General features: G+C 38.1%; 1 protein-coding gene across 5 annotated transcripts in view; it reads right to left on the bottom strand.

The window, feature by feature from the left end:
- Positions 1-14,023: 14,023 nt before the first annotated feature.
- GABPA (GA binding protein transcription factor subunit alpha) overlaps positions 14,024-26,213 on the bottom strand; it is a 35,752-nt gene continuing 23,562 nt past the window's right edge. For all 5 annotated transcript variants that reach the window (XM_020892138.2, XM_020892137.2, XM_070455110.1 and 2 more), the window contains 4 exons: positions 24,150-24,203; positions 23,082-23,222; positions 19,569-19,761; positions 14,024-15,097 (listed from right to left, as the gene is read on the bottom strand). In XM_020892138.2, coding sequence (XP_020747797.1) covers positions 14,869-15,097; positions 19,569-19,761; positions 23,082-23,222; positions 24,150-24,203 — 617 coding nt within the window. In that variant the 3' untranslated portion in view covers positions 14,024-14,868. The remainder of the gene's footprint in view (positions 15,098-19,568; positions 19,762-23,081; positions 23,223-24,149; positions 24,204-26,213) is intronic.

The raw sequence follows: 26,213 nt of genomic DNA, 5'->3' as shown, positions 1-26,213 counted from the left end.
ACTCTAAACATTGGTCCCTGTGTTTCTGTCTGGTGGTTCTTTCCTCAGCCTTGGGGAATGTCCTCACTTATTTGTACAGATCAGCTGGAGGCTCCCAGGGAACCCCTTACCCCCTCTCCCAAGCTCCGTCTCTGTGCAGCCCTCTTCCCTCTGGGACCCCACTCTGCAAACCCGACCTGTCTGGACCTCCCAGTCGGGTCTCCCTGGGTTCCTCTGCCTCACGCTGCTCCTTGGACTCTCCAGGGCTTAAGCAGGGGCAAGCACAGGGCTCACCTCCAGTATTTCCCCTTCTTAGGATCCCTGTCACATGCTGCTTGATGCCCGGGGTCTGGAAAATGTCTCATTTTTTCTTCTTATGGTTTTACACTTGTTTAAGGAAGTCCCGTGTCTTAGCCCATTCAGGCTGCCATAACATAATACCACAGACTGGGGAGGGCAGGCTTATAAACAACAGAAATTTACAAGATTAGGATGCCATTGTGGCCAAGTGAGGACCCTCCTTTGAGCTGCAGACACACGAGAGAGAGATCTATCCATCTATGAAGAAGTGAAACAGTGTCAGTCATTCAGTCGTGTCCAGCTCTGCGACCCCATGGACTATAGCCCGCCACACTCCTCTGTCCATGGGATTCTCCAGGCAGGAATACTGGAGTGGGTTGCCACTCCCTTCTCCAGGGATTGAACCCAAGTCTCCTGCATTGCAGCAGCAAAGACCCACTGCAACCAAAAATAAATGAATAAATGATTTTTTAAAAAAGATATTTGCCACCGAGTAAGCCGAGAGTTGAAACAGCAATACAAAAGATAGAAGCAAATAAGAGACATTTAGACGATAGGTAAAAATCGTAAAAATAAAAAAACTATGTTGAAAAAAGTTCTGTTAAGGAACAGCATTCACATTTCTTATAAATTAACTGTGGTGTAAATGCCACATGTGCAATTTATATATATAGATACAGATGTATGTACATTTCAAACTGAAAATTTGAATACTATGTCATAACCCTTTTTCCCTTAGTAAAACATTGCTTATGTGTTCTGTGGTTTGATATGCAATATCATTTGTAATAGGTTGAATTTTTATGGGTTTCCATGATAAATGACACCTTCTTGTGAGAAATTTGGGTTATTCTTAAATTTTTACAAGTATAAAAACTCACTGTGACAAATATTTGAAATTAAACAACGTATTTTGAAATAACCCAAGGATGCAAAAGAGGAAATCATAAGAGAACTTAAAATATATTTGCATAGAATTATCATGAAAATGGTATCATCAGGGCTTCCCTGACAGCTCTGTTGGTAAAGAATCTGCCTGCAATGCAGGAGACTGCAGTTCGATTCCTGGATCGGGAAGATCCCCTGGAGAAGGGAAAGGCTACCCACTCCAGTATTCTGGCCTGGAGAATTCCATGGACTGTATAGTCCATGGAGTTACAAAGAGTCGGACACGACTGAGAGATTTTCACTTTCATCCTGAAAATGGAACATTCTAAAGTTTTGGTGATGCAGCTAAAATTGTGTTTAGAAGAAACGCACAATTTTAAATATTTATAATAAAAAAATGTAAATGTGTAAAATCAGTGACATAAGCTTTCACCTTAAACCAGAAAATTATGATTGTGTTAAACCTGAATAAGAAGGAAAACAATAAAGAGCATAAGACAATAAAGCAGGAAACAAACAGAAAAAAATTAACCAAGACAAAAATTGATTATTTGAAAAGATTAGTAAATTGATAGATTCCTAGCAAGATCAATCAAGAAAGAAGAGAAAAATCCACTATCAAGAATGAAAGCAAGCTATTACTACAGATTCTATAGATATTCAAAGGACAATAGCAACTTTATGTCAGCAACTATGACAGTTTAGATGAAATGGACAAATTTCTTGGGGAAAAAATCAACTTATTCAAACCGACTAAAATGATATTAAAAAATCTTAATTTTTCTATATCTATTTAGGAAAGTTAAATTTGTTACTTAAAAAAAAGTCTTCTCACAAAGAAAACTCTAGACCTAGATGGTTTCAGTGGTGAAATCTACCAAATATTTAAGGAACAAATAGTACCAATATTACCCAGAAATTTTATGGGGTTAGATAAGCCCACTATCAAAGTTTGACCAGAAAAGAACAGTACAGACCAGTATCCCTATGAACACAGGGGAAAAAAAAACCTCAACAAAATACATGTAAACCAAATATAGCAATATATTAAAACAATAACACATTAGGACCAAGCAGGCCTAATTCCAGGAAAGCAAAGTGGGCTAGACCTTTTAAAATTAATCAATGTAACTCACCATAGAAAAAGAGGCTCTTCCAGAAATCCTCATGAGTACTCTCGACCCGACGATAAGTTAGTGGTAGCGGAGATGGAGGAGAGGGGATGACTTTATGATAGATATTGTCGTCCTAAGTTGCTTCAGTCATGTCTGACTCTTTGCAAGCCTATGGCCTGTAGTCTACCAGGCTCCCCTGTCCATAAAATTCTCCAAGCAAGAACACTGGAGTGGGTTGCCATTCCCTTCTCCATTATGATAGACATTAGTGATAGAATATTAAATGATAGATTGGATGTAAGGACAAGGAAAATGAAGGGATTAAGGAGAAATTTAAGCCCCGCTTTTGAGCAATTGGGTGGATGGGGAGCTACTTACTGAGAAGGTAAAACTAGCAAGAAGAAAAGAGCATTGAAAAATTAAAAGTACCATCTTCCACATACTTAGATTGAACTGTCCAATTATACACCCTTGTAAGCAGTTGTTGATATTTTTCTCGGGTACTGGGTGACATCAAGTTTGGATATTAAGATTTACGATCTTTTGCATAGATGGTTTGGAAAGTTATAGTCACCTGATGTGAGGTTGGAGGAAGAAAAGGGGCCCAGGACTGAGCCCAGAAAGTAGGTGCCGTTGAGGTGGGAAGATCAGGCGTGCATCATTTCCAGGAAGGTATTTCAAACAGGAGGGAATACTTGATTCTGGACAAGAAAGGATGATAAGGTTTTTTGCTTTTGTTTATCTTTTGGCATGTCACGTGGCACATGGGATCTTTAGTTCCCCAGCAAGAGATTGAACCCACATCCCCTGCATCGGGGACATGGAGTCTTAACCACTGGACTGCCCAGGAAGTCCCAAGGATGACACAATTTTTGACAGGCAGAGAAGTGGGAGGAAAAGGAAGCATAAAGAGAAGAAGCATTTCGATCAGGGGGAGAGAGTGAAATATCATCCCTATTCATGCTCCATCACAATGAGACGCCAAGCCTGTATTCTCTCCATCAAGTTTTGTGAGGTTGAGAAAATAAAGAGTTACTCCAAGAAACCAATATCTTATCTCTGAAGCAGAGATGTCCAAAGCACAATGCCCTCAGATTTCTGGGACCTTATTAATAAGTTGAGACTATCACTGACTTTCAGAGAGCATACACACAGCTTCCAAGATGTGTCTAATTTCCTCTCAACAGGTTGCACAGGCTGATTCGAATCCAACGGCTTCTCATCTGATAAAGAACTCTTGGAGTCATCCTGTTTCAAAGATATTGCCAATGACTTGAAAATCAAATAGCCACAGGAAATTCTGGTATCTTCACAGATTGAGGTGAAAATGTAGACCACAATCTTACTTTGATTTATCTTTGCAAAGATCTTTGGTATTATTTCTCGACAGGGATGAACTAAGTGAATTTTCTTCACCAGAGATAAATATGAGGAAGACTTTTTCCCCTCAGCACGAAGGTTTACCCAATACATATCATGGGATATTTCAGCCCTAAGTCTACCCAGGTGAATGAGTTCATCTCTGCAAGCTTTCTGATTGACCTCCTGTTTGCTAAGTCTTCCGAAGTTTACTGCTCTTCAAGAGTTCATTGCTTTGCTTCAGTACTGAGAATCTGACAAGATCTTGTCAGGAGAATTCTGCTTGCAGCTGCTTTTATTCAGCTTATAGAACAAGAAAGGTTAGTATGAATTTTGAATCCTTGAATAATATCTTAACTGGAAAGTAACCCTGCCATTTCTGGAATTCTGCTCCCCAAATCTCTACTTAAAAAATAAAATGCCACAGATCATCTAATGCCTTTTACTTTTTCAAAACTAAACTATAACATCAGTTGATGTGTTTTCATACTGAGATTTGGAATCAATCAATACAGCAACTTAAAATTTTCATTTAGGTGAAAATACTTGAATGCAAAATAGTTTCTAAAATGTTAGTTCTGAGATTTTAAAAGGCATATAAAAATTAAATATATTATGGAAAAGAATTAAGCATTGAAATGGTGAAAGACTGTTCTCCCTGTGTCTCCCATTTACCCAAATAGGAGCATGCACTTTACTATCATGTCATGTTTCTTTTAAAAAAAAATGATTTCCACACAAAGTTTATTGTTTTTACATCAGAAAGAAAAAATGTTTCGATAAAAATGTACTTTTAGAATCAACAAATGGATATAATTACCCTATCAAGTAGATAAAAATATGTGATCAATATGATATTTCTGATACTTTAATCAATTTCTTTATTTCTCTGTGCAATATTGATGCTGCCAATAATGTGTTTGAGCAGATCCAAATTTCAATTACATCCTAAATAGCTGGAGGGAAAAAAAGCAGTTTTCAAGTACAATACTTATTCTTTATTTATAAAATATGTGATACAAGATGCCATTCACTACGAATGCAAATCAAACAACAGAAATATCACTTCATACCTATTAGGATGGTAGTTACCAAAAAGACAACAAATAGCAGGAGTTGGTGAGGATTTGGCAAAAAGGGAACTCTCATGCCCTGCTAATGGGAAGGTAAATTGCTGCACCCACTATGGAAAACAGTACAACTGTTCCTTAAAAAATTAAAAATAGAACTAACATACAATCCAGCAATTCCGCTTCTGGGTATTTTCTGAAGAAAACAAAAACATTAATTCTAAAAGATATCTGCACCTCATGTTCACTGCAGATTATTTATAGCAGCCAAGATACAGATGCAATCTAAGTACCCATCAGTAGATGAATGGATAAAGCATATATGGTAAATACATACAATGAATATTATTTAGCCATAATAATGAATGAAATTTTTTGCCATTTGCAACAATATGGATGGACCTAGAAGTTATTGTGCTAAGTGATCAGAACTAATCTTTATTAACATTCCTGCAGTCATGCAACAATATTTTATCATTTTTATGATATTTTGCCATTTTACAATATTGTAAAATATTTTATCATTAAATGAAATAAGCATTAATTGCAACAATAGAGAACAGGATTCTTTGGAGGGTAGATTTTCTTTTCCAGACCCTTGTGCTTATTACATAATTGTGAGATGCAATACTTTCATATACATGATTCCATGTGAATCCTATCCATACACCTGCATTGTAGACAAATGTATCTGTTATCCCAGCTTTGGAAGATAGGGAGGAACCGAGATGCTAGACAACTCGTCCTCAATGTCATACTAGTTAGTGGGAAAACTAGGTCTATAAACTAGCTCTTCTGGTCTTTCCTTGACACACTGCCTTACATGTAGTTAGGTTCTCTGCACCTGTTTAATCACTTAATTAATACATTTCAGACCAGCAGGGTAGATTTTCACAGTTAAAGAATTTTCTTTAAAATAAAATATCCTATTTTATATTCTGAGAGCTGAAGACACAAATCCTACTATGGGATTCCTAATGCCTGACTTTTTCCTTTAACCACTAAGCCAAGCAAACATTCTGGTTCAACTACCCAGTGATGCTGTTGCTGTTGCTGTTGCTGTTGCTTTTCCGTCGCCAAGTTGTGTCCAACTCTTCGAGATCACATGGACTACAGCAGGCCAGGCTTCCCTGTCCCTCACCATCTCCCGGAGTTTCCCCAAGTTCATGTCCATTGGATCGGTGATGTCATCCAACCACCTCATCCTCTGTGGCCCTCTTCTCCTTTTGCCTTTTTGTTGTTGTTGTTGTTGTTGACAAAGTAAAGTCTCTGCTTTTTATTTTTTATTTTTGTCCATTTATTTTTATTAGTTGGAATCTTTCTCAGCACCAGGGTCTTTCCCAATGAGTCAGCTGTCTGCATCAGGCGGTCAGAGCATTGCAGCCCCCTAGGCATCACTGCTTTGTCACGGCTGGCTCACTCTCATAGCTCCAAGAAGCTATGAGCCATGCCCTGTAGGGCCACCCAAGACGGACGGGCCAGAGTGGGGGGTTCTGACAAAGCGTCACTCACTGGAGGAGGGAATGGCAAACCGCTCCAGTTTGCAAGCCGTGAGAACACCACGAACTGCATAAAAAGTCGGTGATGTTGGTGGATGTACTGATGGAATGTGTATCATATCCTCTTACCCATAAAGTAAAAACTACCTTAGAGATAGAAGACTTCACTTTTCCTTTTATTATGGGAAATATTAAAAGACTATTTTGCATAGATAGATTTCTGAGCAGGTGAATTGAAGAAGAGTTGCTCATAAAAACAGTACTTTATTATCTTTAACTGTTCTATTCATATCTAGTTACTATTACTCCCAAAATAATACAGGTCTTAACTGAGTGTTAGTTGTGTCTTGAAGCATGGACCTGAAGATTAATAACCTTGCTTTCCTCAGATTACAGAGAAACTTTCAAACACCAGTGACACTGCCATAACCATTTAGCTAAAACTGATGCTCATCATCTAATGACAAAATATTATAAAATCAGTATGATCTGTGGATGAGTGTCAGTGAACTCTTGTTATCTGTCCAGAGGTGTATAAGGACAGATATTGAAACAATTATGGCAATTTGCCAGAGTAATCTATGTCTGTTGAACCTGATAAATTTTAAAAAGTGGGTATGTATTTTCATCTTTTTCATTTATTCTAATAATTCCATGAATTTAAGTTAAACCTTTTCAATTAATTAATTAATTTGGCTGCACCAGGCCTTAGCTGTGTTGCTGTGGCTGTGGGATCCAGCATCACAACCAGGGATCAAACCCTGGCCTCCCACATTGACAGCAGAGTCCTAGCCACTGGACTACCAGTGAAGTCCCCCTAGCAATTCCGTTTTTAACTGAGACGCAATTTATACAGCCTCATGCTCCCATTTCGCGTATACATTTAAATTAGCTTTGGAAAATTCGTCCACCCATGTAATCACAGCATAATGTAGGATGGGCTCATGAACCCTCAAAATTTTGTTGTGCCCCATGCAGAAAATCATTCCCTATCCCCAGCCCTAGGTGACCATGCATCTGCCTTCTGTGCCTTTTCTAGATACACCTCTTCTAGGGTTGGTGAAGCAGTTGCTCAATCTTTTTTGTTGCTGAGTGGTATTTCCATTGTATTTGGATTGTTTATAATCGGAGCCACTAAAGCTGCTATAAATGTTAGTGTCCAAGTCTTTTCGTGGATATATTGTATTTCTCATGGATAAAAATATCTCTCAGATTGAAATTGCTGGGTTGTGACAAAAATGTGTTTACCAAAGTAGTGTGCTATTATTTTAAATTTTCAATAGTGATGTGCATGAACTCCATTTGGTCTGTGTCATCACCAAAAGTTGGTGTTGTAGAACTTTTACTTTTTAGTAGTTATAATGAGTATTTAGCAGTAGTAAAGTGTGACTTTGTGTTTCCCTGAAGTCTGATAACACTGAGCAGTTTTTCATATACTTATTGACTATTTGTACATCTTCTGTGAAGTGTCTGTTCAAATACTTGGACCATATATTACTGGACGGTTTTATTAAGAGATCTATACATTTTTTGAAATAAGAACTTTGTAAGGTAGGTGTAGTGCTTGTATTTTTCCACTGCTTTGACTTTTTTAAAAAAAATAGTGTCTTTCAAAGAAGAGAGGTTTCAAAAGATGTTGATGGTCTATTTTACTATTTTGTTTGTTTATGATTTTACTTGTCTTATCTATGAAATCTTTGACTATCCCAAGGTCATGAAAATTTTCTTGTTTTACACGTTTGAGAGGTTTTAAGATTTGGGGGAAACAATAGAAACAGTGACAGACTTTATTTTCTTGGGTTCCAAAATCACTGCAGACAGTGACTGTGGCCATAAAATTAAGATGCTTGCTCCCTGGAAGAAAAATTATGACAAACCTACACAGGATATTAAAAAACGAAGACCTTACTTTGCTGAAAGATTAATGTAGTCAAAGCTATGGGTTTTCCAGTAGTCATGTATAGATGCGAGAGTTGGACCATGAAAAAAGTTGAGCGCTGAAGAATTGATGTGCTCAAACTGTGGTGTTGGAGACGACTTTTGTGAGTCCCTTGGACTGCAAGGAGATCCAACCAGTTAATTCTAAAGGAAATCAATCGTGAATATTCATTGGAAGGACTGATGCTGAAGCTGAAGCTCCAATTCTTTGGCCACCTGATGCAAAGAGCCAACTCACTGGAAAAGACCCTGATGCTGGGAAAGATAGAAGGCAAGAGGAGAAGGGGACGACAGAGGACAAGATGGTTGGATGGCACTGCCAAGTCAATGGAGTTTGAGCAAGTTCCAGGAGATGGTGGACAGGGAAACCTGGTGTGCTGCAGTCCATAGGGTCACAAAGAGTTGGACACAACTGAGCAACTGAACAAGATTTTTTATTTCCACAATGAGGTATAGCTGATTGACAACATTGTATCAGTTTCAAGAAGTTTGAGACTTATGTTTAGGTTGATCCATCTTTAGCCATCCAATTTTATGTGACATGAGGTAAGGATACAGGTTCACTTTTCTCCATAAATATATACAGTTGTCATAACATTTATTGAAAAGACTATCTCTTCCCTGCTCAGGAACCTTGTTACCTTTATCAAAACTCAATTAGCCATGTATGTGTGAGTCTACTTCTGGACAATTCTATTGACTAATCCATATCTATCCTGATCTCAATGTGTCTTGCAGTATAAGGATAGCAAGGCTTTCTATAGATAGTTCAAGTTCTCTGATATTTTTTTCCAAGTTATTTTGGCTATTCTGGGTCATTTGTATTTACATATTATTTACATATATATTTTATGATGTTTTTTTACAAAGAAAACCATCAGAACTTTGAGTTGATTATGGATTAGAGACAATTAACATTTAAAAAATTGTCTTCCAATTCACAATTATGATACATATCTTTCCACTTTTTATAGTCTTACACAAATTTTGCTGTTTCCCTAATTACTTCATGGTTTTAATTTCAATATCCAATTATTTATTGCTAGCATGCAACTGAGTTTTGTATACTGACCTTGTATCTTATCTCACTAATTCTATTTTTTTTAAATCTATTTAGGATTTTCATTACATTTGATGTCTTCTGCAGTTTCATTTCCTATAATACATATGCTTCTTCTCTTTCTTGCCTTATTTCCAGGTAAGGTCTTAAGTAGAGTGTTGATTAGAAATGGTGAGAGCAAGTATTTCTTTTGTTGTTGTTGTTTAGTCACTAAGTCTTTCCCGACTCTCTATGACCCCATCCACTGTAGCCTGCCGGGCTCCTCTGTCCATGAGATTTTTCAGGCAAGAATCCTGGAGTGGGTTGCCATTTCCTCCTCTAGGGGATCTTTCTGATGCAGGGATCAAAGCCATGTATCTTGCATTGCAGGCGAATTCTTTACCGCTGAGCTACTGGGGAAGCCCAGAAGTTCTTTGCCTTTCCCCAAATCTTATATTTCCCAGGTAGCTCAGCTGGTAAAGAATCCACCTGCAATGCAGGAGACCCCAGTTCAATTCCTGGGTCAAGGAAGATCCCCTGGAGAAGGGAGAGGCTACCCACTCCAGTATTCTTGGGCTTCCCTGGTGGCTCAGCTGGTAAAGGATCCACCTGCAATGTGGGAGACCTGGGTTCGATCCCTGGGTTGGGAAGATCTCCTGCAGAAGGGAAAGGCTACCCACTCCAGTATTCTGACCTGGAATACTTGATGTTTGGGCTTCCCAGGTGGCTCAGAGGTAAAGAACCTGTCTGCAATGCAGATCTGGCTTTGATCCCTGGGTCGGAACGATCCCACGAAGGGAATGGCAATCCACTCCAGTATTCTTGCCTGGAGAATTCCATGGACAGACCATGGGGTCACGAAGAGAGACAGAGCGACTGAGCAAGCAAGCAAATCTTAGATGGAAAACAAACCATTGTGCACGATGCTAACTGTAGGTTTTTCATGCTTTGTATTCTTAACGAAGTTCCCTTCTAGTTCTAGCTTGCCCAGAGGTTTTGTCATTAATGGATGTTGAGTTTTAACATATACTTTTCCTGCATCTATTAAGATAATGTTTTTTTTCCTCTGTATTCTGTTAATTTGGTGAGTTAATTGAATCTTTAAATTCTTATTTTTTAATAAGCTTTAATTGTAAAATACACATAAAATTTATCATCTTACTCACACATAAGTGTACAATTCAGTAGTGTTAAGTATATTCATTGCTGTGTGGCCAATCTCTAGAACTTTTGTCATCTTGTAAAACACTCTTTCTACCCACTACAAAACTCATTTCCTCCTCCCTCCATTAATTCACTTTTTATAAAAATTTCAGTTTCTAATTGGAAATAAAAGGGCTTCCTGATAGCTCAGTTGATAAAGAATCTGCCTGCAATGCAAGAGACCCTGGTTTGACTCCTGGGTTGGGAAGATCCACTGGAGAAGGGATAGGCTACCCACTCCAATATTCTTGGTCTTTCCTTGTGGCTCAGCTGGTAAAGAATCAGCCTGCAATGGGTTCAATTCCTGGGTTGGGAAGATACCCTGGAGAGAGGAAAGGCAGTATTCTGGCCTGGAGAATTCCATGGACTGTATAGTCCATGGGGTTGCAAGAGTCGGACACAACTGAGTGACTTTCACTTTCACTACAGAAAGCTTTAAAAGCAATGTTCTAAAATCAGTTTGCTTGTAGTAAAAGAAAAAAAAGCACCTTTTAAATAGGTACTTATTAGCTTGCAAATTAAGCTTTACAATTGTACACACACACAAAATTAAGTGTCTTGGGAGAACAAATATACCTGATGACTTTCATCACTTCAAACTAGATAAAACTAGATTGTGTGAAAATCAATTTATTCTACTCAAACCATTTCTTTTTAAAGCAGGTCAGTTAAATGTGATCACTGCCTGACCATAAACAAAAGTGAAAAGTAAGGTTTTTCTTCTTTCCCCTTTGATTCCTCTACACTCTGCTCCTGGCTGAAGCACCCACAACCAACATGAAGAGCCAATTTTTCATAATTTAAAACAAACAAAAAGGAAACCTAGCAAACTTGACTAAGTGTTTCTAACAAACATCAACTTGCCTTTTGACAAGTACTCAGTGTTACTATTTCTTTTGTTGCTATTCTGAAATAGTTCAGCTTTGTTTATGGGGTTTTCATTTTTTTCTTAAAAAAACTAAACTCTCTAACACCTAACTTTAGTTCAGTGGAATCTGTTCTTCCCAAACTGATATTAATAGTTTTTAAATAAAGTATATGGGATTCACGTGTATAATACACCAGATGTGAACTGCCACATTTTCATCTAACCAAATATCCCAGGAATTTGAGACTATCTGTATGCTGGGGAAAAAACTTCTAAAAAACACAGAAATATACCGTATAATAGTTTTATTTTTCTCATTTTACTATTTTTACATTTTATGCACAAATATTTTTTATCTGAGTAAAAATAGAAAATAACTGTCTTATGTAAAATTACAAAAAAAATAAAAACCACAAAGAAATACATAATTGTTATTATGACAGTATAGGTGTCTTTATTTAAAGAGTAAAAATGTATGCGAAAATCCTTCTCCCTCTTACAAAAGATTGAGAATTTTTTTTCTGTCAGCACGTGAAATATCACTGAAATATCAGTATTTTTATACACTCTAGATATGAAGACATTAAGTTAGTCACAGGTTATTTTGAAATTATGAAATTTAAAACACTTTTGTGCTATTTCAAAGATACATTAGTTCTTTTTAAAAGGCAGTAGCATAAAATGATGAACATGAAAAACAGCAGACCTCACCAAAAATATTTGGAGGCACAACCCTTTGAAGAAATATCATACTTGAATTTCACCATTTATCAAGGGCAAAAAAAAAAAAAAAATCTTTCCTAATTAACTGACATGGACTGTCACAAAAATAAATGTGATGAGTCATTTCATGTCAATCAACCACACAGCAATTTTGCTTGATCTGTTTGATTTTCTGATGCCAACACAATTTCCTAAACTTCAGGCTAGCAAGATACATATGAAAATTGGCTCAATGAGAATCTCATGTGGAAAAAGTTTTAAAACAAAAATGAACGTTTCGTTGTTTTTATATTTATATGGTATAAAAATGACCAATAATTTTATCTCTCCTCTGATATAAATTATCCTATGGAAACTTTATTCATAAAATCAGAGCAAAGAATGAATAGCATAAATTCTATTTACTTTCAAAATACAAGTTATTTTTCAATAAAAGAAAAGACTACTTGGCTTCTGATAACTGCAACCTCAATAAGCACAATGGACATAGTTTATAAGCTGAGACAAAGTAATGGAAGTTTCTTGAGTCAACTGGGGAAATCAGTCTCACTGCTTATGGTGCATAAAGTGATGGAGAGAGGCAAAGAAGAGAAAAGAAACAGCCTCAGATGGTGTTTGAGAACTGTGTTCAAATGATAACAAGGAGTAAAAGAAAAACTGCAAAAGGAAGAAAATGAATAGAATTTTCTTAAGATATCTGAAGGACACAGGGGAAAAATAAAAAAGAAATAATAGATTGATCTTTAGAGATCTAGGAGAATTCCTTGCTTTAAAATACATACACATATAGTTGAGATATATATAACAGAAATCTGTCATCTTGGCTAAAACATAACTGTCTCCCTCAAAGTATGTTAAGTCAAAAGTCAATAATTTTAAGCTCTTGATAATATAACAGAAAAGTAGACTTTATCATGATTATTTTAAAACTGTAACTGACTTGTCAACTTTCCAGACCATAAGAGGATGGTGAAAGACCCTCTTTTCAGCTACCTGTTATCTGAACTAGAACATCTCCATATCATATTGCTATTCTACTCAAATATTTTTGCAATCACAGCATCTAAGCTGAACTAATAGTTTGTCAGTCTATTCTGTTTATCAAAAGGTAAAAATGGAAATTACAGATTTTATTCTTTCTACTGCTTGTTCTTAAAGGACTTCGACATAATACAGTAATATAAGTGACCTGACAGAACATGCTGTAGTCCCACAGTATAACACTTAATATTATGATCTGAAGCTATCAGAAAAGGAGGTCATACACACCTCCCCCTCCTCTCTCTTCCTAAGATCCCTGCCTCCTATGGCTCTTTCCAAACCACTATTCAGTACTGGGGGCAGCAACTGCCAATAATGCCTCCTTGCATTACTGTGGCCCTTTCCTCCTAGTTAGTTAAATGCACTAAGTGAGCTCTTATAAAGCTGCTTAGGGGATGGATTTAAAGGAAATGAGGGAGAAGGTACATAAAGTAATATTTGAGAATCAGTCTTCTGCTATAAGAGGATTAAAGTATCTCATATCATGATTTGTACATAATACTTTAAAACAAACGCAAAGAGAAAAAAAGGAAACCAAGCAAAGCAAGAAAAAAGACATTTCTAGCCATTTCTGTTCAGTGTTGGCTTGTAGTAGGTAAAGAGTTTCATGTATGTAAGAATTATTTAAAGGATTTCTAAGTGAGTTTTAAAATATCACCTTTTGAATATTATGTCTTCGTTTATATATGTGTGTGTGTGTGTGTGTGTGTGTGTGTATAAGATGGTCAACTGGACATGTATACAGATATTTGTACACTTGCATATATAATAATCAAAGGAAAAAATTAAATAAATGGGAAATTTTAAGAGAAGACTGCCTGTATTGGAGGTCAAATTTTCCTTTTAGAACTACTTGCAAGTAATTCACTCATGTCTTGAAAGATCAAGTACTGCTGACTGATTTAAAGTCTTCATCAGAAACACAAGACTATGAAAGCTGTTTTGTACAATAAACCAGCACTATAGGATAATTAATTTTTTTTTAAAAAGGAGCCATAAGAAACCAAACTAAACCAAAATTTTATTTCTGCTTGAGGTATACTTTTTCAGATTTTTAAATCTCTGACAGGAAAAACAGAGATCATCTGAGAACTTTTGTAATGGTTGGTTTATTAGGATTTAATGTCTCTCTTATAATAATTTAAATTCTTGGCCTGACATTATGAATAATCTATACAGTAAATCCTTAAAATTGGCTTTTGAGTAAAGCCAGATTTAAACCTGGATCTCTTTCTTCAGCACTGCTCTTCTGCCAGTCTTTTTTTACTGTCTTTTGCTTGCAAATACATAAATTATTTTAATAACGTGATACTCTTAGTAATTTTATTATTATAATTTTATTGGATATGATTACTTTAGCTCTGCTTGATTAGATGAAACAGGCATACATGCTTCAGCTGTGAAAAATTCCATTTTCTGGTTTTTATGTAAAGCAACATCTAAAGCAGCAGAGAGGGGAAAGTTATATTTTCAAAAATATTAATAGTTAAGCCAGACTGTTTCCTGGAGATACTTCATTTATTTTTGATCCTCAGGTGCTACTGGCTATTTTTGGTAGGGCTAGACATTAATACTGACCAGTTTAGCTTTTCTGACTGTTAACAAACTATCCCACAATGAACCAGCCTAAAGACATTGTGGTGACTGCTTAACATACACATATTCTAAAATATATGCTCAAAGTAAAAAGATCCAAATTCACAAGAGTATGAAATATTTATAAAAAAAACCATGCATCAGATTGTACAGTCTAGAAATAAAAGAAGATTCAAATTCAGTAATAAAGGGAAGAGCAAGACTTGCTCCAACATTTTAAGAAAGACTGTGGACTCCCGGAGGCCCTGGCTCAGTTATCCTTCTCCGCCTGCAGGGACGCGGCGGCCAGGGCCACTGCCGTGACCGGCTGGGCGATCCCATGCAGCTGCATCTTGGCAAGTTTCTTTTGTTCACACTCTGTGACCAAACGGTTCAACTCCGCTGCGCTGTACCCAATAAGAGTCTTCAAGTCACAGACAAACTTGTAGACAAATCTCTTGCCTTGAACTTTACAAATCATGTCCCCATCGTAATAATACCTTTAAAAACAGAAAACCGCATTACGACCATATAAAAATCTTTTAAAAATTTGGATTTCTTACAATACTTCACAGATTATTCTATAAACAGAAGCCTAGTATCATATCTATCACAATAGCAACTAACAATGAGGTTATGTAGAACTATTTAACGCTGTTATCCAAAGAAACTAAAATGTTAACTAAAATTTCAATGCTAAGTACTCTAAAATTTTATGTACTAAATCTTCAAAACATATTCTCAAAAATTATGCTGAAACACTGAGTTTAAAAATAAACACCATAAGCAATACCAAAAACCTTAGGAGCAGTAACAGAATCCAAGAATAAGGAGTCTGAATCAGAATGCCAAGATTCAAAGCCTCACGTCTTTCCTGTGACCACAGGAAAGGCACATTTGTTTGCTCTAAGCTTGTTTTCCTCATTTATAAAATGAGATTTAAAAAAGTATGGACCCCAAGGAAATTATTGAAGATTAAAAAGATTATCTCTGTAAAGTGCTTAGCACACAATAACTGGCACATATAGCCCACTATAAAATAGAAGCTATGGTGATAATTAAGAACCCATATGGTATGAATAAAAAATTTTAATATACATATTCTCTGGTTGTTGGAATGTCCATTTTTCTGTCTTGTACAAAATGCTTTATTACATATCTATGCCTTCATCTTTATCATTTTAATATATTAAAGGCTCTCCTTCCAGAGAAATTCTCCAAACTAATAGGGGAGACTCAAAACTGTAAGCAAAAGGGTTTAAAAAAAAAAATAGAGAGGACCAGAAGAACAGAAAAGAGGACTTCATAAAGAAACAATGTTCCTAAAGCTACAGGTACACTTGGGGAAATCACTCTAGAAGCCTGGTTTATGGATATAAAACAGAACTGGAATTATACTTACTTCAGAAAAGACTTTTTTACCCCTATGTACTACCTGGCGAGCCACAGTCCATGGGGTGACAGAGAGCCTGACACGACTGAGCAACTAACAAAGAAACACACATATGCACTGCCAATTCCAATTAACAGGAAAAAGGCAAGTCAAAACTTCTGGGCTGGCAGACTTTGGAGACTTCATCTTAAAACTGTACTGCCCATTTGTGTGCATTTGCACTCATCAGATGAAGAGCTGTTACAAAACAACTACATGCAAAAGTGCGGGTGGTATAAACTATCACATTTAGTAGGACTTTATTATAAAAACCAAAAATCCATTAACAAAAAAACTACATGCAGTAAATGGTCATCTTTCCCTAATTCCAAAACAGCTAAAGTATAACGGTTATGTCCACTTTCCCAGTAAGAGATGTAACACACTGGGCATAGTCTTGTGCTTCTTGTCAACAACATTAATACAGAATTATATCTCAGCCCACAAACTACCAACAGCTTGCCATCCAGTTAAAATACTGTAGGCATTTTGATTTAAGTGAACAGCTCAGTGACTTATCACAAAGTGAACATTCATCCACCTGTTAACTATGACTCCGGTCCAGACACAGAACACTGGGTGCACCCCACAGCCCCTCTCCATCATCACCCCTCCCTTGCTCTAGAAGGTTACATAATCCTAGTTCATGATAATAATTTCATTGCTGCTTTTGTATTCCAAACATGTATCTGTAAGTGCTGTAATTTAGTTTTGCTGTTATTTGCATGCTCCTATATAAATTCAGTATACACTCTTTTGGGTCTGGACTGTTATCACCGAACATTATGTCTGAGGTTCATCCACAGCAGTACATCTTCACAGACACACAGTACTGTACAGTGTATCACAGTTTACTTATTCACACTACTGTTGCAAGATATTTGGGTGGTTTCTGATTTTGTGCCTGCTTGCATGCTCAGTCACCTCAGCTGCGTCTGACTCTTGGCAACTCCATGGACTACAGCCCACCAGGTGACTCTACCCATGGGATTTCCCAGGCAAGAATGCTGGAGCAGGCTGCCACTTCCTACGAGGTGATCTTCCCACCCCAGGGATCACAGCTGTGTCTCCTGCACTGCAGGCAGATTCTTTACCACTGAGCCACTGGGGAAGCCCTTCTGATTGGGGGATGTCATAAACAAGGCTGCTACAAGCATCCATATGAATATATATGTACATCTCTGTCTGGTAAATCCTTAGAAGATAAACTGCTAGGTTACTGGTCACGGTTTACACTCCTACCAAAAGTGTAGAAGCAGTCCCACTGCTACATATCCTCACCAACACTTGGTACATGCAATTATTTTCATTTTAGCCTCTCTCGGACGTGTTGTGCAGTTCCCAAGTTGTGTCCAACTCTTTGCAACTCCATGGACTGCAGCATGCCAGGCTTCCCTGTCCCTCACTATCCCCTGGAACTTGCTCAAACTCATGTCCATGGAGTCTGTGACGCCATCTAACTATCTCATCTTCGGTTGTCCCCTCCTTCTCCTCCCCTCAGTCTTTCCCAGCATCAAGATCTTTCCCAACAAGTTGGCTCTTCGCATCAGGTGGCCAAAGTGTTGGAGCTTCAGCATCAGTCCTTCCAATGAATATTTTTGGTTGATTTCCTTTAGGATTGACTGGTTGGATCTCCTTGCAGTCCAAGGGACTCTCAAGAGTCTTCTCCAACACCACAGTTCAAAAGCATCAATCCTTTGGCGCTCAGCCTTCTTTATGGTCCAATTCTCACATCCATACAAGACTACTGGAAAACCACAGCTTTGACTAGATGGACCTTTGTCAGCAAACTGATTGGCCATTTGGCTAATCTCTAAATTTTTCTTAATTTCCTATGGATCTGTAAGAGTTCTTTAATTATTCCAGGTAAGAGTCTTACATCAGATATACGTGGCTTGACTTTCACTCTCCTGATAGCTTCTAATGGCCAGAAGTTCTTAATTTAAATGCAGTCCAATTTATTGATCTTTTCCATTAGGTTAGTACTTCTGGTTCTATTTAATGTCTTCTCATCTACTAAAGTCAAGAAGGCATTTCTAGATGCTTCCCTATTTTACTTTCACAAGTTAGAGCTACAAGTTACATAGAATTGACTTTCAGTATGCTATGAGGAAGGGGGTCAATATGGATAGTCAACTGTCCCAGCACTACTGACTGAAATGTAGGTCCCATCCCTACTGCCATCTTTAAATCATATGTTCCTATATTTTTGTTCTATTCAGGTCACCAATTCTAATCTTGGGTCTTTGGTCTACCCTAAGCAAACGGCACACTGTCTTACTGTTATAGTGAGTCTCTATATCCTGTAGAGCAAGTCTGCCCACTCTGTTAATCTTCTTCAGGTGTCCTGATTCTGTGACACTTTATCAGTGCAGTTAAAGTCGCTCAGTCGCGTCAGACTCTGCGACCCCATGGACTGCAGCACACCAGGCCTCCCTGCCCTCGCCTCTTTACAGTCATATATAAATTCTATAATCAACTTGTCAAGTTCTATGAAAACACTTATTCAGGCAGCTACTGCATTGTAACTTAGGCCAACTGTGGACAAGAGACATCTTTACTATTAATTCTAATAATTTATCTGTAATTCTGAGGGGACTTGCGTGTACACAGTCACATCAACTGTCAAAAGTAACAGTTTTAATTCTGATTACACAGAAAGGATCTTTAGGCAGTTAGCAAAGTGTTTGACAGTGAGTAATAAGTACACTGAAAATAAAGCATTTTAGTTACTTATATATGCTAAGGCAAACAAACTGTCATTGTGGAAAAGAAAAATTATCATGATAAACTAGGAAACAGTACTTGAATGACACGATCCTGTAACAAGGAATACTGATTTAACCCGTACTCCACATAATTATATAATTACACTGGGATGAGGGGACAGAAAGGTTTCGTGTGTTAATCATATTGTGTGAAATTCACAAAACTGCTTTATCAAATTCACTCTTCCCAAAAAATAGACATAATTCCTACATGTCCTACTTCTCAGATACTTAAGTGCACATACTGAATTTCCACCACTGTAGTAAGCATAAATTCTGACAGTAATTACATCAAAACTTTCATATCATTTATGAGAAATGAAAAAGTTTGAATATTCAGATTTAGGCTGACTGGGGGGAAGGAAAAACAGAGAGATGGGTTAACATTTTGCATCTAATTATAAAAACTGACAATATCTACATATTTACTAGCATTTATTGACACTCAATGCACCTACGGCAAATGACAGCATCTCTGTTAAAAAAAAAAAAAACAGAAACCTCAAAGATTAAATATGCTGGTTTTAAATAGAGTGGTGTATGTTTCTAATCAGATAAAAACAAATAATCTAGAATCATCTTTTAAAAATTCTACATATCTCAAATTACTACTAAAAATCTTTTTAAGAAGTAATTTTTAACATAAACGTGAACATTTTCAGTTTTATTTATATAAAGAAAACATAAGTATTTTAACATCATTACATAACAATGTTTATACAAATAAGCCATTTTTTAGAAACTATTGATTGAAAGTTTTAAAATGCTTACCTTAATGCACGACTAAGTTTCTCATAGTTCATTGTAGGTTTGTTTTTACGTTGTCCCCATTTCTGTGCAACCAGTTCGGGCTGATTTAGCTTAAATTCTCCTTCATCACCAACCCAAGAAATGCAGTCTCGAGCATCCTTGTCAGTAAGAAGTTCTAGCAAAAACTGCCACAGTTGGATCTGGCCATTGTTTCCTAGAAATTGTCAAGAGTGACAAGCACTGACCATAATGCTGTGGATTTTCAGAGGGCAAAAGACAACAAACAGGTCCTTTGGTTCATACGTCATCCACACAAAAACATAAGCTTCTTTTTACAAATGCGAGCTAAGTATTTTCAGAGAACAAGTCCAGGGGGTGGTCCTCAGATGGCGGAGGAATAGGACAGGGAGACCACTTTGTCCCCCCAAAATTCATCGAAAGAACATCTGAATGCTGAGAAAATGCCACAAAACAACTTCTGAACGCTGGCACAGGACATCCAGCACCCAGAAAGGCAGCCCACTGTCTTCGAAAGGAGGCAGGACAAAATATAAAAGACAAAAAGAGAGACAAAAGAGTTAGGGACGGAGACCCATCCCAAGAAGGGAGTCTTAAAAGAGAAGTTTCCAAACACCAGGAAACCCTCTCACCCGCGGGTCTGTGGGGAGTTTGGGAATCTCAGAGGGCGACATAACCGGGAGGAAAAATAAATAAAACCCACAGATTACGTGCCTAACAGCAATTCCCAGTGGAAAAGTAGCCCAGACGCTGGCATCCGCCACCAGCAAGTGGGGGCTTAACAGGGAGGTGTGGGCTGCATTGCTTAGGGTAAGGACCGGGTCTGAATGTCCTGAGGGCAATCTGAGGGAGCCAACGTGAGATAGCAACCCAGACTGTGGGGCAGCCAGAGAGAGAGAGAGAGAGAGGAAAAAAAAAAAAAACCAGAGAGAGAGAACTTTCCCACAAAAAGCCCTAACTAAGGCACCGCCGCCCGCTCACAGAACAAAGGACTGAGCAATACCGGAGGAGAGCTAGCCGGCAGTGGACCGGCCCATCCCCCGCCAGAGGCAGGGAGGCAGGCGGGCGGCAGTCAGAACCGGAATGGGGCAATCTCGGCCCCAGAGACGGCATCCTCTCCCAAACTGTGAGCAGGCTCCCAGTTGCTAACCAAGACTTCCTGGGATTCTGGCTGGTTGACATCCGCCGGGAGGGTCGCAGCCAGAGATCAGCTGCCCAGAGGAGACTCACGGCACACCTGAGCCGCGAAACCGAGCGGCTGGGACGGGGAGGCAAGAAGACGCAGCTCCCACCCGGGGAGAACGTGCTCGCCAAGCACCTGGCCACCTGAGCTGCTAGGACATGGGAACCAACCGAGTCTGCGCCTTTGTGGAGTACCGAGACCCTGACCCTGAGCGGCTTAGACCTGGGAAGGGCCCTGCAAGCCAGGGCCCACCTCAGACAGTTCCCAGCAGAGCAGCCTGCAGCCTGAGCAGCGTAGACGGGGAAAGCACACAAGCCGCGAGCGGGGGCAAACCCAGGGTGGCCACACACTGCGAGCACTGTCCACACAGGCCAGTGAGATTTCTTTGCAGTGCCCCCGCCGTCCCCACAGCACCAAGGGAGCCTAAATAAGTGACCATCTCCGCCCCCTTGTGTCAGGGCGGAAATTAGACACTGAAGAGACCAACAAAAGAAGCTAAAATAAACAGAGGGAACCGCTCTGGAAGTGACAGGTGCAATAGATTAAAACCCTGTAGTTAGCACCGACTACACTGGAAGGGGCCTATAGACCTTGAGACGTATAAGCTGAAACAAGGAACTATCTGAAACTGAACTGACCCACACTGCCCGCAACAGCTCCAGAGAAATTCCTAGATATATTTTTACTATTATCATTTTTTAAATTAAAAAAATTTTTTTTTATTTTTAAGTTCTCTATTACTCCTTTAATTTTCATTTTTATAACCTACTATTACCTTGCAAAAAAAAAGACCCTATTTTTAAAGCAAACTTTATATATTTTTTATAATTTTTGTGATTTTGCTTTTTTAATATTGTATTTTTGAGAGTCTATATCTCTACTCTAGATTTTTAATCTTTGCTTTTTGTTGTCACTAATTTGGTACCTTTAAGAATCCAATCTTCAGTACCCATTTTTACTTAGGAGTGTGATTACTAGCTCGATTACTCTCTCCCCCTTTTGACTCCCCTTTTTCTCCCCCAGGTCACCTCTATCTCCTCCCTCCCCCTTCTCTTCTCTACCCAACTCTGTGAATCTCTTTTGTGTGTTCTGGGCTGTGGAGAACACTTAGGGAAGTGATTACTGGCTGGACCAGTCTCTCTCCTTTTGATTCCCCCTTTTCTCCTCCTGGTTAACCTCTATCTCCCTCCCCCCCCCTCTTCTCTTCTCCATGTTAACTCTGAACTTCTCTGGGTGTCCCTCACTATGGAGAAACTTCTCATCATTAACCTAGATGTTTTATCATCAGTGCTGTATGGAAGGAGAAGTCTTGAGGCTCCTGTGAGAATAAGACTGAAAGCCAGAGGCAGGAGGCTTGAGTCCAAAACCTGAGACCAGAGAACTCCTGACTCCAGGGAACATTAAGCGATAGGAGCTCATCCAAAAGCCTCCATATCTACACTGAAACCAAGCACAACCCAACAGCCAACAAGTTCCAGAGCAAGACATACTATGCAAACTCTTCAGCAACACAGGAACATAGCCCTGAGCTTTAACATACAGGCTGCCCAAAGTCACACCAAACCCATAGACATCTCAAAACTCACTACTGGACACTTCACTGCACGCCAGAGAGAAGAAATTCAGCTCCACCCACCAGAACACCAACACAAGCTTTTCTAACCAGGAAACCTTCACAAGCCACTTGTCCAACCTCACCCACAGGGAGGAACCTCCACAATAAAGAGGAACCACAAACTGCCAGAATACAGCAAGGCCACCCCAAACACAGCAATTTAAATAAGATGAAAAGGCAGAGAAATACTCAACAGTTAAAGGAACATGATAAATGCCCACCAAACCAAACAAAAGAGGAGGCGTCTACCTGAAAAAGAATTCAGAATAATGATAGTAAAAATGATCCAAAATCTTGAAAACAAAATGGAGTTACAGATAAACAGCCTGGAGACAAGGATTGAGAAGATGCAAGAAATGTTTAACAAGGAACCTAGAAGAAATAAAAAAGAGTCAATCAATAATGAATAATGCAATAAATGAGATCAAAAACACTCTCAAGGGAACCAACAGTAGAATAACAGAGGCAGAAGACAGGATAAGTGAGGTAGAAGACAGAATGGCAGAAATAAATGAAGCAGAGAGGAAAAAAGAAAAAAGAATTAAAAGAAATGAGGACAACCTCAGACACCTCTGGGACAATGTTAAATGCCCCAACATTTGAATCATAGGAGTCCCAGAAGAGAAAAAGTTCATATCCACATTTTCATACAGTGAAATAAACAAAATATACATAATTTGACAAATTTTATAAATGTCAGATGATAATGCAAAAATACCTGTTCTGTTTCCAGGCGAGCTCCTATCTTCTCCTGAAATCCTGGGAGCTCTCTGTACCTTAGCTGCCTTGGTACTACTGTTTATAGCTTTAATGGCAGTTGGTGTAGCAGACTGCACTGATGCTGGAATAATTTGCACAGCTGCAAAGCAAGACAAGGGGAAAATTTTTTTTTTCTCCTTCCAATACAAATAGAGAAAAAAACTACTGAAAGAAAATAAAATGCAATTAGCTTAACTGATGCCTCTCTAATTACCTCAACAAAAGTTCAGAGGATAAGGTATAATGTCTGCATTACCGTCTATGAATCTTAAGTGAATAAAAGTTGGTTTCCTTATTTTAGAAAAACTTATTGATGCATATACAGTAGATAAAGTTATAAAAAATCTATTTTTAAAAATATTTGTTCATAAGAGATGGTTTATCAAATTTTGGAGAATGTGGACAAATGAGAATTCATATTCCACTGCTGACAGGAGTATAAACATACCACCATTTTGAGAAAAACTTTAGTAATATCCAGTAAAGACAAAAGGGTAGAATCCCATGAAATCACAACCAGAGAATCTCACACACATTCTTACAGATATTCATTCAATGATGTTCATAAAGTTTTAAAAATGATAAACAGTGAAAATAAAGTAAAAATAAAATCGAGCTACAGATATCAACATAGGTCTCATAAATATAAATTAAAAAAGCAAGCTATAAAAGGATAGACACAGTATATCACTATCTTTACCCAAAAGTTTATACATGTATAAAATAATGTCCTAAAGTGTTTATGGTTACAAAAGTTCATAAAAATATAAAATATTCATAGAATAAGAAACCTCAGGTTCAGGACAGTCATTTAAAATGGTATCTATAACAGGTAAACTTAACATATAAACTTTTATCTCTTATGGTGTATGCAGATGTTGGTTATACTATATTTATGTCTTTGTATATCTAAAATGCTTCATACAAAATTTACAAATTAGCTTTTCATTTTTACTACCTTGCAGTACTAAATGGAACATTTCTTATTGATAAATCAGACCTACATTATGGGCACATGAATACTCACGTTGATCAATTGTAACTATCTCATTCATCTGTTGTTCTTGGCTTGCCAATACATCTGAAGAACACACATAAAAATTTTTTGTTTTCATTTAAACCACAAATGCAAACTCCAATCCAGTAAAATTAAAAAACAAAAAAACAAAAAAACCCCACCATCCACGATTAAACAAAAACCAAGCAAACAAAAAAGCAAAACATCAAATAATTGAAACTTATTGACCTAAGAACCTAAAAAATACTTCACAGTCATTTTACAGGGAATAGATATTTTTAAGAGAAGCAACAGAAAGAAAGCTCCAATTCAATGTTCAGAAAAGTTGTTCAGAGAACCAGGGTTTGAAAATGTCTATTATAAATCTATTTATCTAGGCTTTATATAAAACAGGAAATATTCAAGATCAGATCACCACAGTGAAATTATTTAGATACATTTTCTTCATCAAAAAAGGCTCTTTCAAGATGACTGGAGAGATCATCATAATTTGGTGTGTGGATGATCAAATACCCATTAAAAAAAGACTGCTTTAACTTTAGAATACTTCCTCTGAAGATAGCCAAATTTCCAGTGGAATTACAGCTGTTCTCTGTGTCACAAATGAACTAAGTAATTTAACACATCTATAAATACAGGTCTGTCTCAAATGAGTTACAGTGAAGGGAACTCCCTGGTGGTCACCCAGTGGCTAGGACTTCACTCCCTCACTGACAAGGGCCCAGGTTCAATCTCCGGGTGGGGAACTTAGATCCCACAAGCTGAGCAGTGCAGACAAAAAAAACCCCAAACAAACAAAAATCCCCATGAGTTACAGTGTAAAAGGTCCTAATATAACCATTTGGAGGACCATTCATTACTCATCTGTTGCTATTTCCTACGCAAATGTTATTCTTCACCTCTCAGATAAGAGTTACACTTGCCAGTCTATATCCCTTCAGCCTTTTCAGTGCCCATCACAGCCTTGGATGCTTCTCTCTCTAACTGAAGTTGTACACAGCAGTCATCTGGGTATCAGCTGAGTCCTGGGGCCTGGGCTCCTAACACAGTTCTACTTAGAACACCACACCAGGCTCCAACGCCAGACACAGAGCTGAAGAGGACCGGGAAACTAAAGAGAGACCCGACTCCTACTTGTCAGGTGGGAGCTTTCTTTGGGGGTCCCGAGTTGGGGAATGTAAACAATTATATGAGACTAGCTTCAGATCTGGGTTCTGGTCTTAGCACTAACTTATTGGCTGTATGACAACGGTAAATTATAAAGGAGATACCCCCACTTACCACTTTATGAGGTGGCTGTGAGGATTAAAGGAAAATATTTTTAAGAAGCACAATGCCTGAAATACAGTTAACTTTCAGTAAGTTGAAGACACTATTCTTCTATCCAGATTCATAGTTCTGAGCATTCTCCTCAAGGACAACTATCCTGAAGAAAAATTCATGCTTTATATTTGTGGCATATCCCCACCCCCCGGCAATTTTATAAAAGTACCTTGGGAAAAAAAAAAAAAAGTACCTTGAAAGGGCAAAGTGCTATTGAAATGAAACTGTTCAACTCTTGACTGCGACTGAACACAGTACCCTAGCTTAAAGAGGCAAAGAGTCACCACTACACAGGCACAGGCAGCGCCAACCTGTAAGATCAGCCGCTCAGCCCTGATTTCTGGACTGCAGTTTGGTTTGTTTCCTGGGAACTCAAGATATTAACAGAAGACGGAACACAGAAACAGGGGGGCTTTTGAAAGGCTGGTCCAAGACCACACAGACACTCTAAATATTAAATTCCTTCTCCAGCCCTCAAACCCTGGTCCTGCATAAAGGAAGCAGAGCCCTAAGGCGAAAAGCTCTAGGGTGTATGGAGCGATTTTATGAAAACTCTGAACACTGAAGTAATACAGGCAATTCTTCGTCCCAAAGAAAATGCAGCAAACCGAGCTTTGTGCCTCTGGCCACAGAAGACACATTCACACCAAGAAGGACATCAGAGAGAGCTGGGACTCCGGGAACATTTCCTAATTATCCTCCCCACGTACGGTGGGACTTGGATAAATTTTCACTAGACGGGAAACTGTA

The sequence above is a fragment of the Odocoileus virginianus genome, chromosome 25, assembly GCF_023699985.2.
Source record: "Odocoileus virginianus isolate 20LAN1187 ecotype Illinois chromosome 25, Ovbor_1.2, whole genome shotgun sequence".
Classification (NCBI taxonomy): domain Eukaryota; kingdom Metazoa; phylum Chordata; class Mammalia; order Artiodactyla; family Cervidae; genus Odocoileus; species Odocoileus virginianus.
This window is presented reverse-complemented; position numbering and strand designations above follow the sequence as displayed.